Source organism: Agelaius tricolor, unplaced genomic scaffold (assembly GCF_023055355.1).
Source record: "Agelaius tricolor isolate 1412-34295 unplaced genomic scaffold, bAgeTri1.0.p SCAF_31, whole genome shotgun sequence".
In the NCBI taxonomy this organism is placed as follows: domain Eukaryota; kingdom Metazoa; phylum Chordata; class Aves; order Passeriformes; family Icteridae; genus Agelaius; species Agelaius tricolor.
In genome coordinates, this window is record NW_027269291.1 from 1,336,778 (window position 1) to 1,352,305 (window position 15,528).

The 15,528-nt window shown below is 47.7% G+C and overlaps 1 protein-coding gene across 4 annotated transcripts in view; it reads right to left on the reverse strand.

Moving 5' to 3' along the window:
* The window catches only part of KANSL1 (KAT8 regulatory NSL complex subunit 1), a 75,478-nt gene that overhangs the window by 7,451 nt on the left and 52,499 nt on the right, over positions 1 to 15,528 (reverse strand). For all 4 annotated transcript variants that reach the window (XM_071451078.1, XM_071451080.1, XM_071451081.1 and 1 more), the window contains 5 exons: positions 13,425 to 13,566; positions 9,876 to 9,980; positions 6,321 to 6,436; positions 4,782 to 4,971; positions 1,700 to 1,865 (listed from right to left, as the gene is read on the reverse strand). In XM_071451078.1, the coding sequence (XP_071307179.1) occupies positions 1,700 to 1,865; positions 4,782 to 4,971; positions 6,321 to 6,436; positions 9,876 to 9,980; positions 13,425 to 13,566 (719 nt within the window). The remainder of the gene's footprint in view (positions 1 to 1,699; positions 1,866 to 4,781; positions 4,972 to 6,320; positions 6,437 to 9,875; positions 9,981 to 13,424; positions 13,567 to 15,528) is intronic.

Below are 15,528 nucleotides of genomic sequence, written 5' to 3' on the forward strand. Positions count from 1 at the left end.
GACAAAGGGGACAAAGCTCTGGTGGAGCACAGGGGTTAAAGGCCTTGCTGGCTGGGTCCTGCTTGCCAGGGAATAAGTGAATAAATGATCTTTTTCTCCTGCAGTGCCTGGCAGTTTTGCCCTTGGCAAACTGCTCTGGAGATCCCGGCTGGCACCCAGAGCCGGCTCAAAGTGAAAGTCAGCACATGCTCACAGCTGTGCCCTGGCCACAGGAACCCTGAGCGTGCCCTGCACACACAGCAGCCCCAGCAGCACCCTGGGTTCACCCCACAGGTGTGCACAGAGACACCTCAGAGCACACCAGCAGCACAGGCACTGCCCTTTCCCCACCTGAACACGTTACCTGGCTTTTCTCTAGGACAGGAATCACCCCCATCCCAAAAATCAACCTGGCCAACTGCTTTAAGCATTAGTGAATAAATAAAGTTCACCAGTACTGGAAAATGGGTATTCCTGCACAGGTGTTTACACCAATTAGTTTTAAATTCAAAGTTTTTGATCTCATGCAGCCAGAACTGATCTTCTACCCTGTGAGGCAGCTGCAGGGAGCTCTGAAAATGGGAAGAATATGGGATAATTTGCCTGGTGCCTCTGCTGCAACAGCACCCAACAGGTTGTCTCCCCATATCCCAGGATATTTGATTTAGCACTACAGAGGATCACAAGTGCTGTGAAATCAGAAAATGAATTCCTGCTTCAGGAGTTCATTAAGTTCCTTGAGCACTCCTGATCAGAGCTGTGTCTTTGGGAGGGGAGGGATCTAGCTAAAAATAGCACCAATTTACTATTTTAGTCTGGTTTAAATATAGTGCTAATGAAAGAGGCCACACTAATTGCTCCCAGACACCCCCTGCATTTCCTACTGTCACAAAAAGTTTGTGAAAAGCTGGAATTTAAACCCAAGCACACACATGAGCCCAGACCAAGCAGCTGACACCTCCATGGGAGGCCAGGCCACACACCTTCCTGCCAGTGTGAGAATCCCAGAATGGCTGGGACAGGGACACCTTCCACTGTCCCAGCTGGCTCCAAGCCCCATCCAGCCTGGCCTTGGGCACTTCCAAGGATGGGGCAGCCACAATTTCACACTCCAAGCAGCCATGAACTCCCACCAAGGCAAGGAACCACTGTGATCCACGCACTTCCCAACTCTCCTGATAAAAGCACCAGTTGAAGAAGACTCTGGAAACTACTCTTCCCTTGGGAAAAGTCCCTACACATGGAATTTGTGAATAGCCCATGGTCAGGGCTGGTTAATTATTCCTCTCTTAGTGCTGATTAACCCTGAAGCTGTAACACAAGAAATTGAGTGTCCTAACAGGAACATCCCTTCTTGCTGTGCCCAGCGAACCATGGAAGATCATTTTCAATTCCTCACGAGGTCAAAAGGATTTCCTGCGATGAACCAACCCACAAATCATTTTATACAGATGGACAAACTCATGGAAGCAAATATTCCCCAAGTGGTTTAGAGCCCCAGAGGCAGGTCCCAGGAAGGACTCCCAGGCACTGCTTGGCTTTCCTGCTGTGAGGCTGCAGGTTGAGATTCCCAAAACTCAACAGAGCCCAGGGTGCGACATTCACCCAGCCCCTCCTGCTCCAGTCAAGGCTCCCATCCCAACTCCAGCTGCAGATGACCAGGTCTGGCTGTACCCCAGCAGATCTGCACCTCCCCAGAGGCAGCAGGCGCCGTGCTCACCATCTGGGAATGAGAGGACAGGGTGGATGCAGGAGTCCAGCTGCGAGAGGCGCTCCAGCAGGGGGGCGTCGTACTGGATCTCCAGCGTGCTGGGGCTGCGGGTACCGCACAGGGCACACGAGGGGTTCACGTCGCAGCTGCAGCGCGCCAGGCTGCCACGCTGGGCCTGAGGGGACACAGGGACACGTCACAGCCAGCCCAGGGACACGCCACGGCCCCTGGGACAGCTCATGGGAGACGCCCGAAAAGCGGCTTTAATGTTTGAATGTTCCTTCTGCATGTATGTAAAAATACATATTGTATGTGTACATAAAATGGCTAAAATCAAACTGCATTTCATAGATTATAGTTACATTTGATTATCAATAAGTATATAATAAATTAATTTTATTTCTACAGAATTTATTATTAAATAGCTGTTATGTGACATTTAAAAATATTGTTAAAATTATTTATAATATTAAATAGCTGTTATGTGACATTTTAAAAATATTGTTCAAAATTATACTTATTATGCATAATATATAGTATATTCAATATAAATTCTACTTATTATGCATAATATATATAGTATATTCAATATTAATTCTATATAGTCAATATTAATTATATAGTATAGTCAATATTAATTCTATTCAATAGTATGTAGTATATATAGTACATTCAATATATAGTATACTCAATATTAATTATATAGTTATTCAATATTAATTATATATATAATATGTAATTTTTATATATATATAATTTATATATATATGCACACATAGACACACACCCTTTTTTTTCTCTTGTACAGAATTTATATATATATAGATAATATAATTAATATAGGTAATTTTTATATAGATAGATAATTTTTTATATACATATATGTATGTATGTACACACACACACCCTTTTTTTCTCTACCTTGTACAGAACGTGTTAATTTAGTCTGGCCTCACGAGAGGATGCTTTCACTTTGCATAAACACAACTGAAAACTACGACTTACCAGCACAGACAGTTTAACAGCTGCTAAATTTGACTAAAAGTGTTTAATTTTATCTAGGTTGAAACCTCATTTATAAAAACCATGAGGCAGCAGAATTCTGCTGTCAGAGAAGGGGCAAAGAAGCCATTTTTAGTTGCAGTGGGTCAGAGCCATCATTATATGCCAGGAGCTGACACTTGCAGGGACATCTACAGAGTGACAAAGGTGGTTCTCAACCTCGTTCCTTAAACCAGGAGAGAGTCACAATTCACAGATTTATAGACTTGATACAGACTTCATTTGTGTGAAACCACTGCAAGCAGACACACAAGTGGATATAAACTCCATGCAGAGAAAACAATCCCTGCTTCCCCACCAAAATGGAAGAATGGATCAAACCGGATCCTGCAGAAGCCTGTTCTGAGTCAGAATTATTCAAATAATTTCCATGAATGACTTGAAGGATGGGAGAAAATATCCACAGCAAATAACACTACAATGGGAAGGGCTGCTTGAAGCAAAGAGCTGGAAACCCACTCCTGGTTACAAAGTTCAGAGAAATTATCTAAAATAAATCAAATGTAATTCATTGAGGGCAAATGCAAGAAGCAAATGCAGTGCCCAGAGAAGAGGAGGAAGGGGAAACTGAGCAGTTATGGTGCTACCTCTGGAAGTTCTGCCCAGAGGATGTGGAGGTTGTGATGGATCCAAAAATGAGCATAAATCAGCAGTGCTGTACCACTGCTGGGAACTAATTAATTAATAAAAAATAATAAAGATTAAGCCCACAGGGCTTTCTAACCAGGATGGCTGTGCAAGGAGAGAGGCAATCCTGCCACTCTGCCCACGTGTGAGCTGAAGGGCTGCCCCCAGCTTTGGGCACAAAATCCCATCAATGTGTGCACTGAATTGTGAGGAAAACAATAAAAACATTGCAAGATCAAAACCTCCACAATGCAGGTGGCAAAGTTCAATCCACAGCCACTTTCTGCTGGGCAGGGGAGTGGAGGCAACTGGACATGGTATTTCTGGAGCACGACTTGGCCATGACTCAGCTGTCTCTGGAATGACTGGAGGAGGGCTCAGAAATCCCCTGCTCTCTGCTCCTTTCATCTCTTGGAACTGCTCTTCTGAACCATCTCTGATTACCAAATGCATTTGATGACAACAACAAAGATCTAACACAGAATTTACAGCCAATTCTTCAAGCACTGAGTGTACAAGGCAGCATCCACCAAGAGAATGTTCAGCAACTTCCAAATCACTGAAGATCTTGCAAGTAATCACTGCAGAGCTCTCCCAGAAATACCCCAGATAAAACTGCAGATAAGTGATCAGTTAGAGCTGACTCAACTGAGGAAGAATCTATTTTGCTCAGAAAAATGCTGCTTTTGGAGCTTCTCTTTAAAACATCCGCAGAGTGAAAACCCCCCAGCCCTTGTGGGAAAGTTAGACTTGAAACACTTTGTCTCAAAGGTAAGTGGATTTTTGCCATTATGGTTCTGCATGGACAAATAAAGATCCTTATTTCCTTCATTTCTCACTATTTTCCCTCCAACTGACAAGTTTATGGTATTCCTAAGAGAAAATAAAAAGAATTAAACATGGCCCTTCCTCATGCAGGCAATAAACCACATTTCCATTGAATGAATTCTGCATTAGGGAGAGGAGTATAAAAAACAGTAATAAAGAAAACAAAACAGGAAGAGACAGGGCATTCATCCCACGTATGCCTGGGCAAACAGCTGTGGTTTTCCCTTGAGGAGCAGCAGCAGCGAGTTCCTGGGCTTTGCTAATTCCTGTCTCAGAGTTAAGGTTTCCTGATTCTCGACTTCTCAGGGCTTCTTTCTCCTGCTCAGACTGTGCCACACTGACCTACCTGGCCTTGAGTTCACCTCAGGTTGGCTGGCTTAAGAAAACTCACGAGTTCAGCATCTTCCCTCCCCAGTGACAGCAAAGAAAAATCTTCCAACCTGTTACAACTTCTCCTTCATTTCTCCTTTTTGTTTTTCCAACAGCCTTTACAGCCTTGCTGTCCTGCTCTTCCCTTCCTGTTGTTTTCTCAATCTTTACAAGAAATATAAGAGCAGAAAACACCTCGACTGACCTTTTTGGAAAGGGGCATGATGGTGCTGGGTCGGACGAGGCGCCGCTTCTTGCAGCTGAGGACGGGGCGGGTGCGAGCGGCCACGCACGTCCCGTCCGCGGGGACCAGGGACAGGCGCTGCCTCTTGTGGAGCAGCTCCTCGGCTTCCTGGCCATCTCCCTGAGCGTGTTCTGCCAGGCCAGGCTGCAGACTGCCCCACAAGAGAGGAGAACAGGAAAACTCCAGTTATTCGTGCGGCACTACCAGCAGGTTCGTGGTTTGCACCCGAGTGAACGCTCCATGCTGAGTTTAGAGCTCTGCAGTTCATGGCACAACAGGTTTTATTAAACCAACTCCATTTTTTGCTTTTACTTCAGTCACCTTCCACTCTCCCATGACTGAACCTTTGACCAAATCCCTTTGGAAGCTCTGAACAAAAAAGCAGCACTGAAAGCCACAGAGAAAAAGCCACTCTAGACCTGAACAGCTTTAACCCTAGAATTCAGCTTCCTCCAGAATGAGAGTTTGGGGAATCTTTAGACAAGAGGTTTTCTGAGTCTAAATGCCAGAGAACATATAATTTTATAGAAAAAATATTTAGCCCCGATGTAAACTTGGTTCTGATGGGTATTTGAGATCTCTACCTGTGCCAGCTCCCAGCAGTGACCCCAGAAAGGGGCAGAGTTAACATCAACCTCTCCGAGGCACAAAGGCTGCAGCAGCCCTGGCATCAATGCCCCGTGCCCCGAGCAGATCCCAGCGCAGCAGCACCTCATCTACAGAACCTTTTCATGTCTCTTCTACAAGTGTTTCATTTCTAAAAATGCAAAACATTAAAGCCCTGTGGTCTAAGGCTGTGCAGTTCAAAGGCTACAGGGATACAAAGGGCTCTGTTACAGCCTGCAGTGTTCCAGCTGCAGCCATGGGCTCCTTGATCTGCTCGCATTACATCGGTGCAGGATCCATCCCTCCCTCCCTCCCTCCTTCCCTTTTCCCCTCTCTTTTTCCCTGCCTCCTCAAGGCACTGAACAAGTGCAACGTTTTTCAAGGGTTTTCAAGTAGCTCAACCCTGTAGCATCAAGGAATGTCTTTCACTTGTTTTCATTTACCCATTTCAAGACTTTGTCAACAAAAGCAGCCTGGAGAAATGAAGAATTTAGGAAGTTTTACTCCCCAAATCAACGGGATTCCTCCATAACTCCAGTAAAGTGGGTCAGTGGTTACAGATAATTCTGTGAGCAGGGCATTAGTACCTTTGAATCACACAATTTGCAGATGTATTAAAACTACTCATAGTTTTGCCCATGCTCAGTGCACAGCTGCCTGCAGGGCTTGTTCATGTAAACACAGCTCAGTTTCATTCCATTTTCAGCAAAACAATGCAGCAGAAAACCTCAAGCAAGCAATCTCCTCCAAAATGTTTCCAGGCATGATCTACTACTGTACTTTTTTGAAAAAAGACACCATCTGTACCATTACCAACCCAGTTACAGCCTGGTTTCCAACGGGACATTGCAAAGATCATAAAAGCAAACTCTTCCAGAATATCCAAGAGCTTACGTGTTAATAACTCCATTGACAGGTCTTGGTGCTCCACAGGGCTTGGTGGGATGGGATTCAGGAGTATTTGCAGCAGAAATTCCCAAGCTTTCTAGGGGCTGGGATCCAGACACACTCTAAGGAAGGGTGAGAAAAATAGAAATAAATAAAAGCTTCTTAAATAGCCACAATTAGTATAACTGGGTTCTGGTTGAGGATTCTGCACTGTAGCCATGGATTTCCACACAGGACTTCAAAGCAGGGTTCAGAAGTCACTGTATGAACAGGAGAGCAGGGACATAAGGAGATCTTAGGGACAGCAAGAGGATGGATACATGGCAGCTCTTTCATTCCAAGATCCAAAGGACTTTAATTCCCCTCAGGCAACCAGGAGCATGAAAGGCTGAGGGCTTTAAGGAGATTTTAGCATTTTGTCTCCATGGTGCAAACAAGTTCATCACCACCTGTAAACCTCTGCAGTCTCTCCTGCAGTTTGGTTTCTGTTCTGAGCCATGTGGCTGAAAGCTCCTGCTGAAGCACTTTGGGGGAAAACAGGGAGGGAGGGAGTGGGGAACTGACTTGCAAAACTGAATTTGCATTTTAACTTACTACCTGTGCAAACAGAGTCCAAACAGCATTTTAGGGAGTGTTTTAAATGAGCGTGAACCCAGGCTGTGGGGCTGGGATGGGAGCAGGGCGAGTCTGCAACACGGAAAGTGCTGCATAAACACAAAGCTGGAAACACCTTTTTGGTAGAGCAAAGTGAGTAAAAATTGAGTTAAAAACACTGCGCTCCCCAATCCCTTCTGCCTGAGGTCTGAAACACAAACCCCCTGGCTCTGCAGGGAGCAGCAGGATTGTCACCAAGCTCCAAGGACACACTGGCTTTGTACCTCCCACCAGTGACATTCCTGCTCCCCACCCTGCAGCCCAGCAGTGTGTCCATACCTCTGGCATTCACCACCTTCAGCCCCTCCCATGCAGCCCCCTGTTTGTGGTGTCAGACATGCTCCTCCCTGGGGTTAAACTTGATTTCTTCCTTTGTGTGGAAGTTCCTACACTCCCTGCCCTGTCTCTCGCTGGGGTTCCCCCTTTGAGCACACACAGTGGTGATGTGGCTCAAGTGCCAAGAAAAAAGGCAAAAGCAGAGCTCTGACACCACACAGATGGTCAGCCAAGCCCCCTGCTTGGCCCTGACTCCATCCCAAACCCATCTGCATTGTGGTGATTAAATCTCCCCAGCAAACACCCCCCAACTCAATAAACAACAAGCCCAGCCATGGCACTGCTGGATTAACGGTTTCCAGAAGAGGAGACACCTGAGTCACCCAGGGAAGGGCCATCTTCAACAACTCAGACAACTTCTGCCTGGGCCTGTTTGAGGAACTTTGCGGGGGTTTTTACACTTCTGCTAAAAGAGATGTTTCTACTACGGGGGAGCAAAGACAGGATGAGACCAACTCTGCAAAGACAGGATGAGACCAACCCAGAGAGACAGAGGAGCGAGATCGGCTCACACCTGAGCCATCAGGTAAGCTCAGCAGCCCAGCCAGGTGAAGTCATGCAGGAGCTGAGCACTTTCCCTCTGCTTTCCAGAGGCTTGGCAAGGCTGAGCCTCCATGTGACACCCGCCAGAGGCAGCCCTGGTGCAGCAGGGCGGGTACTCGTGACTCACAAGCTCTTTTGAAATCCTTTATTTTCTTCTACAGAAAGGGTCTTAAATGAGGAACTTCTTCTCCAAGAGTTTGCTCTGTCTTGGTGGTTCAAGATAGGAACAGAGGGACTCAGCTTCCTGTGGAGAAGCTGGAAAGCATCAATCCAACGTGTATTTATCAGGAGCAGCCCAGGCTCCCTTTATCACCCTGGGATGGGTGTACCCAACACACGAGCAGAGCCAACACCTCCTGCACTTTCACTCTCGTGCCAGCTCCTGGTGCACCTCCCTCCCAAGGCTGTGCTGTCCTCCAGGGCTGCCTGGGATCCAGGGCAGCATCCACAGCACCAGGATCACACCCCTGCTCCTGACTGAGCTCTTCTATGTGCTTTGGGTCTGGAAGTCCAGGTCCTTTGGATCCCTGAGAATCTTGGGGGGTGTGGAAGATTCAATTGTAGTACATCTGCTGTTGCACGTCAGGGCAGCAAAGCAGCTGTGTGCAGACAGGTCATGAGACAACACCAGGAATGTCCCCTGTATTCCCAAAAATCCCTAACAGAAGCAGGCAGGTTCAGACCTCCACCCTAGCACTAGAAATATTTAATTAGGGGGCAATATCAAGTGCAGCCCCTCACTAGACAAGCAATCCAAGGAACCAAAATCAACAGCCAAGTAATGTCTTCAGGGCTTCATGTCATTTCCATCTTCAGACAAAAATATTTATTCACCTACTGAGCTTCCATTTCCCAGAAGATATTCCCAGGCCTTATTTGCAAAGCCCTTCCCTCCACTGGTGATAGGATTAGTTCCTCTGGGGATTATCAGCCCCATCCCACGTAGGAAGCCGATGCCCAAGGACACGGATCCGAGGCACTCACGAGAGGAGGAGATCCAGGGGAGCTGGGCATGAGACAGGAGATGGATTCCTCCCTCTGCTCCACGCTGCAGATGTGTCTCTAACTCTGCCAGTTTGGGGGGAAAGGGCCTGGAGGGGGCCAAAATGATAAGCACCTCTCCAGGAAAGGCCCAAGAGATCCCTTTCCAGTAAGAGCCCTCAGTCTCTGGGTAATCTCTGGCTCGAGCAGATCAGGGCTCTGACTCAACAGCCTGCCCTAATGAGCAGCCCTAATTAAGCACAAAGCCAGGGGCTGGGTGCCGGAGGCGGCGGTTCCAGGGGTGACACTTCCAGCAGTGTCACAGAGAAGCTGGGAGTGTGGAGTGATGGGGGAGTCCCTGTGCAAGGGGAATAAACACCCTTTCCTTCCTAAAAATCACACAGGGCTGCAGGAGTGGCCACAACAAAGTGCCAAGTAGAACCTGCCCAAGTTTCAGGGACCACCCTTCTCCTCCTGCTCCACCACAACTTGCAAACCCTCCATTTTAATGCATTGATGCATCCCCCAGGATCCAAAGCAATCACAGGCAGGATGAACAGTATGATCAAGCCTTCAGTCTGTGCCCTACATTTCTGCATTAAATAATAAATACCTGGCACTCTGCATAGTTTCCAGTGCATCTCACTGCAATCATTAGTGCCCTTTCCAAGGGGGAATGCTCAGATGCTCAGGCAGATATTAAATAGCCACATCTTTAGCAGCCTTTGCTAATCATGCTGCTCTCAGTTTGAGGTACTTTTTTTGCTGGAGGGAAGGGATTAGTTAGGATTTTAAAGCTTCACAAAATGCTAATGCATATTACAAAGGTACCCCCAGGAACTCTGTTCCAAAAGGTGTTTAAATCCTATTGTTTATTAACCCCAAAACAAGGCAGGAGGGGGTGAGCTCAGACCAAGATCAGTGATTCCCAGCAAGGAGCTGCTCCACGAGGCCAGTGCCATGGTCTGAGCATCCCTGTGCCCCACAGCTCGAGGGATGAGCCTTCCCTCCCCAGACTGGAGCAGTGAGCCCCACACTGGCACTTACCAGGCGCTCAGCCCCAGGCTCCAGCCTGACTTCAGCCCTAACAGGACGGGAGGAATCATCTGCTGCAGGGTCAGGGGGCGAAGCTTCACCAAGAACTATCAGCCCCTGCAAGAGAGGAACAGGAATGAGCTGCGGATCCTTTGGTGTCCACAGGGAAACTGCACCCCCACACCCCCAGTGCTGAATTCCTTCCCACCACGGCCTCCAGACCCGATGCCAAACCCAGTCCCTGCTGCCTGCCTTTCCCTGACACCTCAGCTGAACAGCTCCCAGCCTGTCCCCAGCCTGCCCTCCTCCCCACGTGCCAGCCAGGCCACAGCAGCTGCCCTCGTCCTGCCACCACAGCCAAGCAAACAATTCTGAGCTGGTGATGAAAATGTACCAACTTGTTCCTCTGAGCAGACTTCCCCCTGCCCCCCCCAGAAGTGATATTCACAAAAATTCAGAAAGGAAAGAAAGATATTGCTATAAACTTAGTGGGACAAAGCACAGTGGCTGAGCACTGTTTTATCAGGTTTAACATATGCTCTTCTGCTCCTGTTTAACTGAAGCTTAACCTAAAGGCAGGACTGCTCTGCTCTCAGAACAACACAAAGTGAAATAAAATCATTGTAATTATGCATATTCTGGGCTGTATTATAACAAAGCAGGGCAAAATGTGCAAGGGATCAGGGAGTTGATGGAACCTACAGGCCACAAACACAGCCCAGGACAAGGACAAGCCCCAGTGAGCAGCATCTGGTCAAACAGGGAACTGTGATGGGGCTGCTCAGATCAAGAACAGGCAGATCAGTCACGTGAAAACAATTCTGGGGGTTGCACAGTGTGTCACAGCAAAGTGAGCCTGGAGGGAACCTGGGCACGTTATCTGCAGGGAGGACAGAGCCACAAGGCTTCCCTGCTATTTTTAAGTGCCTGCAAACAGGGTATTCTACAACCAGCTCTGAGCTCCCTGATTTGGTGTTTTCCTCCACTTCTCACCAGGCTCCGACTGAGCTGATCTGAATGTGCTGAGAGCACAGTTCCTGCTGAGACTCCCAGGCAGCAGTTTACCCTCAAAACACAGGGTTATTTTTGACTGCCTCGTCCTTCCCTTGCTTTGATCTGACACAGCAATGTGTCTTTCTTGAAGGGTACACTGGGATGTAAACTCTAACACATAAAGGTAATTAAACTAAAAAAGAATGAAATCAAATTTCTTTGAACTTTAGAACTTGTAGAACTCTGAATTCCTGCAGCAGCTACATTTTAACCTCCTTATGGCCCAATAAGCTGGAGTTAAGTAATATTGATAGAAAAAACAAGGTGTTTCCAAATTCTTTAACTGTTTTCCTTGTACAATTTGAAGCCAAATCCATTCCAACAGGCTGGTGTGTTACTGAAACACAGGGCTGTTTCTCTAGTCTCCTGTTCTTGTTCCAAGCCCTTTTAAGACGGTCTCTAGTTTTTCATTGGTGCAAACAGAATCTGTTTTACAACCATCCCAGAGCTCAATGACATCAAGATAACAACAGCTGGGTGCAAGAATAATCTCCAGCAAGCCCCATCAGAGATGGGGTATGTGATACTCATGGTTCTGATTTTTTTCTTCTTCAGGCACTACCCAAAACACTCAAGTTCTGAACACCCTGCACCTTAAGCAACATGTTCTATCTTAAATTCATGTCCTGGGTATCCCAGCTGAGTTTTGGTTTGAACAAATCAGAGAGGATGATCCTGTTGGCCAGAACTTCCTTTCAGGCCTTGATGCTGCAGCCTTATAAAAGCACAGGGGATGCTTGTAACCATTACCAGGCCATTTCATGAGCCTGTCAAGTTGCCATCACCTGGTGAAAGCCCTGAACCTTCCACATCATTACATGATTTTCCTAATTTCTCCCATTACTTAACTTCTAGCATATAAACCTTCAGCTATTTTGTATTTTGCACTTAAAGCCATGCTGCACTGTCAGCTCTAAGACAGAAGGAAGATGATTCTTTCTCAAGAATCATTCATTTGCCCACTTCCCAGAAGCCTTTTGCCCTAATCTCAGTAATGGATTCTGCTCACAAGCCGTGCTCTTCCACCTACTCATTTAGAGCCCTCACTCACTCAATTAAGCCTGTTTTTCTGCACAGCTGCATCAAAGTCCAGTCTCCCTCCCCTGCTTTCTACCCCCTGGAAGCCTCTCCCCACCACCCCCAGAGCAGCACACATCTTGGGAAAGGCGTTTGCCAGACTGAATTCCTGAGGATCTCTCCGTTGATGCAATACCAGGAGCCTTCTTGCCACAAACTCCAGACATTCCTTCCTCCAAGGCCTGACATTTAGATGTGCATGCCTGAACAAGTCTCCATAACAATCCCTTCCTCATCCCTTCCCTGCTCTCCCCCATTCTCCCACCATCTGAGAGCAACGCTAAAAAAAATACCTTTTACAGAGAAAGGTCAGCGCCAAAAAATGATCTTTTTTTATGGAACAGACTCAATTTTAAGCCTGTTCAGATAGCATCTGAACTAACTTCCTCCACAGGCCTCTCCCTTTTCCACTAAATCTCAGTTGTTTTTATCCCAGAAAGAAAGAATGGGAAGGTTTTAAAAAAATATCAAAGAAAAAGTCTTGAGTGATGGGGAACTGCATCACACATGCAACAGCAGCAGCTCTGCTCAGCACCTTGACTCTAAAGCAAGGTACTGCTCCCTTCACATTATCATACTGAACCAGGGACAGGAATTACACTCTCAGCCCATGCCAAATTGCATTACAATTAGTCACAGCTTTGCAATCTGCTTTGGGAGGGAGGCAGGAGGGAAAAGCATCAGACTTCACATCTGCACTCTCTGGTGTCAGAGAGAGCCATCAGGAGGCAAAGCAGAAGCACAGTGCCCAAAGGCCTCCTGCCCCATCCTGCTCCATCCCATCCCATCCTGCTCAATTCCTGCTCTATCCTGCTCCATTCCATCCTGCTCTATCCTGCTCCATTCCTGCCCCATCCCATGCTGCTCCATCCCATCCTGCTCCATCCTGCCCCATCCCATGAAGCTCCATTCCTGCCATGTCCTGTTCCATCCTGCTCCATTCCTGTTCCATCCTGTCCCATCCTGCCCCATCCTGCTCTATCCTGCTCCATCCTGTTCCATCCTGTCCCATCCTGCCCCATCCTGCTCCATCCCATCGTGCTCCATCCTTCCCCATCCCATCCCATGAAGCTCCATTCCTGCCATGTCCTGTTCCATCCTGCTCCATTCCTGTTCCATCCTGCTCCATTAATGCCCCATCCCACTCCCTCCTGCCACATCCTACTCTGTCCCATCCCATCCTGCTCCATCCTTGCCCCATCCCGCTCTGCTCCATTCCTGTCCAATCCTATCCCATCCTGTCCCATCCCACTCCATCCCATCCCATCCTGCCCCATCTTCCTCCATTCCTGCCCCATCCCGCTCCATCCCATCCCATCCCATCCCATCCCATCCCATCCCATCCCACCCCACCCCATCCCATCGCATCCCATCCCATCTTCCTCCATTTCTGCCCCATCCCATCCCGCCCCACCCCGCCCCAGCCCTCACCTTGTTGGCTCTGATCTGTTTGTAGATGTCCGTCTGCTGCCGGATGCGGTACTCCAGGTCCGACACGTGGGCCTGGAGCCAGTTCCAGCGGCTGACGATGGCGGCGCGGTCTGCTGCCCACCTCCACTCTGCCCTCCGCCTCCTGCAACACACACACACACACACGTGCTCAGGGGGATTTTAATTACACAGCACGCGCAGAAATCCAAGGAGAACTGACAGACAGATCAAAAGCTGCATTCTGGATGGCAGGACTGATACCATCTCACCACTGCTAATAATTACCAAGGAATTACAGACGGGCTGCAAGGGCCGTGTCTGTGCAGAGCAATATTCCAACATCTGCTGGCACCCCCAGTGACTGAAGTCTTCAAAAAAAGTCCCTGGCATCAGTCCCCAAACCCACCTGAACACAGCTCATACCATGTGGCCACAATTAAACCTCAGTGCCAAGTTTCACAACCACCACTGATGGGGTTTACAAGTTGGAGAGGACCAACAGGGACAACCTTGCACAAGCTGCTCCCCTGCAATGGTGTCCTGCAAAGGACAGAGCAGGCAGCAGCAAAGCAACCCTGATTTCTGCATCTGATGGATGGACCAAGCAAATAAAGAAGCCAGGAAATAACATCCACTGTCATCAAAGCACCCTCAATCCCTACTGCTGCACTCCAGGGCAGACAGGAACACAGAGATGGTGAGGAATGGATAAATCCACAGCTCCACTCTCCATGTTAAAAGCCACAGTATCATGAAAATACACCCTAAGCACACTGATTCCTGTGGATAAACATTAAGGCTTCCCAGAAAGGAAGAAAACCCCGACATGGTGTGGAAACAAAGCATCAGCAGAAAGTGCTGACAAATCCAATGTTGCTGCACAAAGCCTTTGCCACATCTGGATGCTTAGCAATTAAGAAATTAATCACAAAATAATTCCCTTTGCCCATCTGCCCCTTCTGTGTAGGAATTTTGAACCAGCCAGAGCATGTGGGGCAGGGGAGCCACAGCAATGTCCAGATGTTTCCTCCAAAATCAAACCAGAAAGTCTTCTGCTGAGATGAACCCATTTCAGAGCTGAAACCAGCCATGACAGCAGAAGCAGCACGTGGCAAATGAGGTTTTGTACTGAGGCAGCCCCAGCTGCAAAGATGGGAAGGAGAAGAAATCATCAAGTTCTTCAAAAAATCTGCACCTCCTGGGCCTCTGCCCCGATTCTGGCATAACTGCTACCAAATGCACTTGCCTAAAAATGAAATAAATACAAGAAAGTCCCAGGGTTATTACAAGTTTCAAATCAACTAATAGAAATACCCTGAGAAGGAGGAGTTGGGTGCTTCAAACTGCAAGTGAAACCCCTGCATTCAGAACAAGACACGTTATCCATATTCCTGCTGGACCCTTGGCTGTCCCTGCAAGACCATGTTCCCACAAAAGAGGCAAGAGCATCCACTGCCTTCTGCCCTCCCAGCCTTCTCCAAAACACCTTCAGGGGTTCAATAAAGCCAGATTTCAGCAGTTTGCTCTTTGGGGAGCCACAGAGCCCTGGGAATTTTTAGAAGCAAGTTTTTAGAACCAAATGCTGCTGAGAGTACATCCCAAGTGCCAATCCCCTAAGTTTGCCTCTCCCAGCATTACAAAGCACCTCTGCCTGCTGGAACACTGGCCTGTGCTGATAAATACAGCCTATTCTTTTGCTCAGATTACACAGAAATTGAGATTAAGTATGAAAAGAATAGTTTAAAATCCATTTAGTCTCTTAAATGACATGGCAGCACAAGCAGCAGCAGACCTGCTCCTCACCTTAAAATCAGGACACATCCTACCCCAGAAAAACCCACTGGATTTGAACCAAAAATAACCCAAGAAAGCGAAACACAGTAATGTACACTTCATCCTCTGACACCCTGCGGCAGCACTGGAGGAGGGGAAGAGCAGAATGATGGCTCAGCCACACTTTCCAAAACAGCACCGAGTGGAGTGCCTCTATATTTAGAACTGAGCCTTTCCCAGCTCGGTCCCACCCTTCCCTGCGAGGTGCTGGCAGCAACATCATGGGATGGATGCTCCCTCGTGGGGATCAGCTCTGGGACAAGGACCCAAG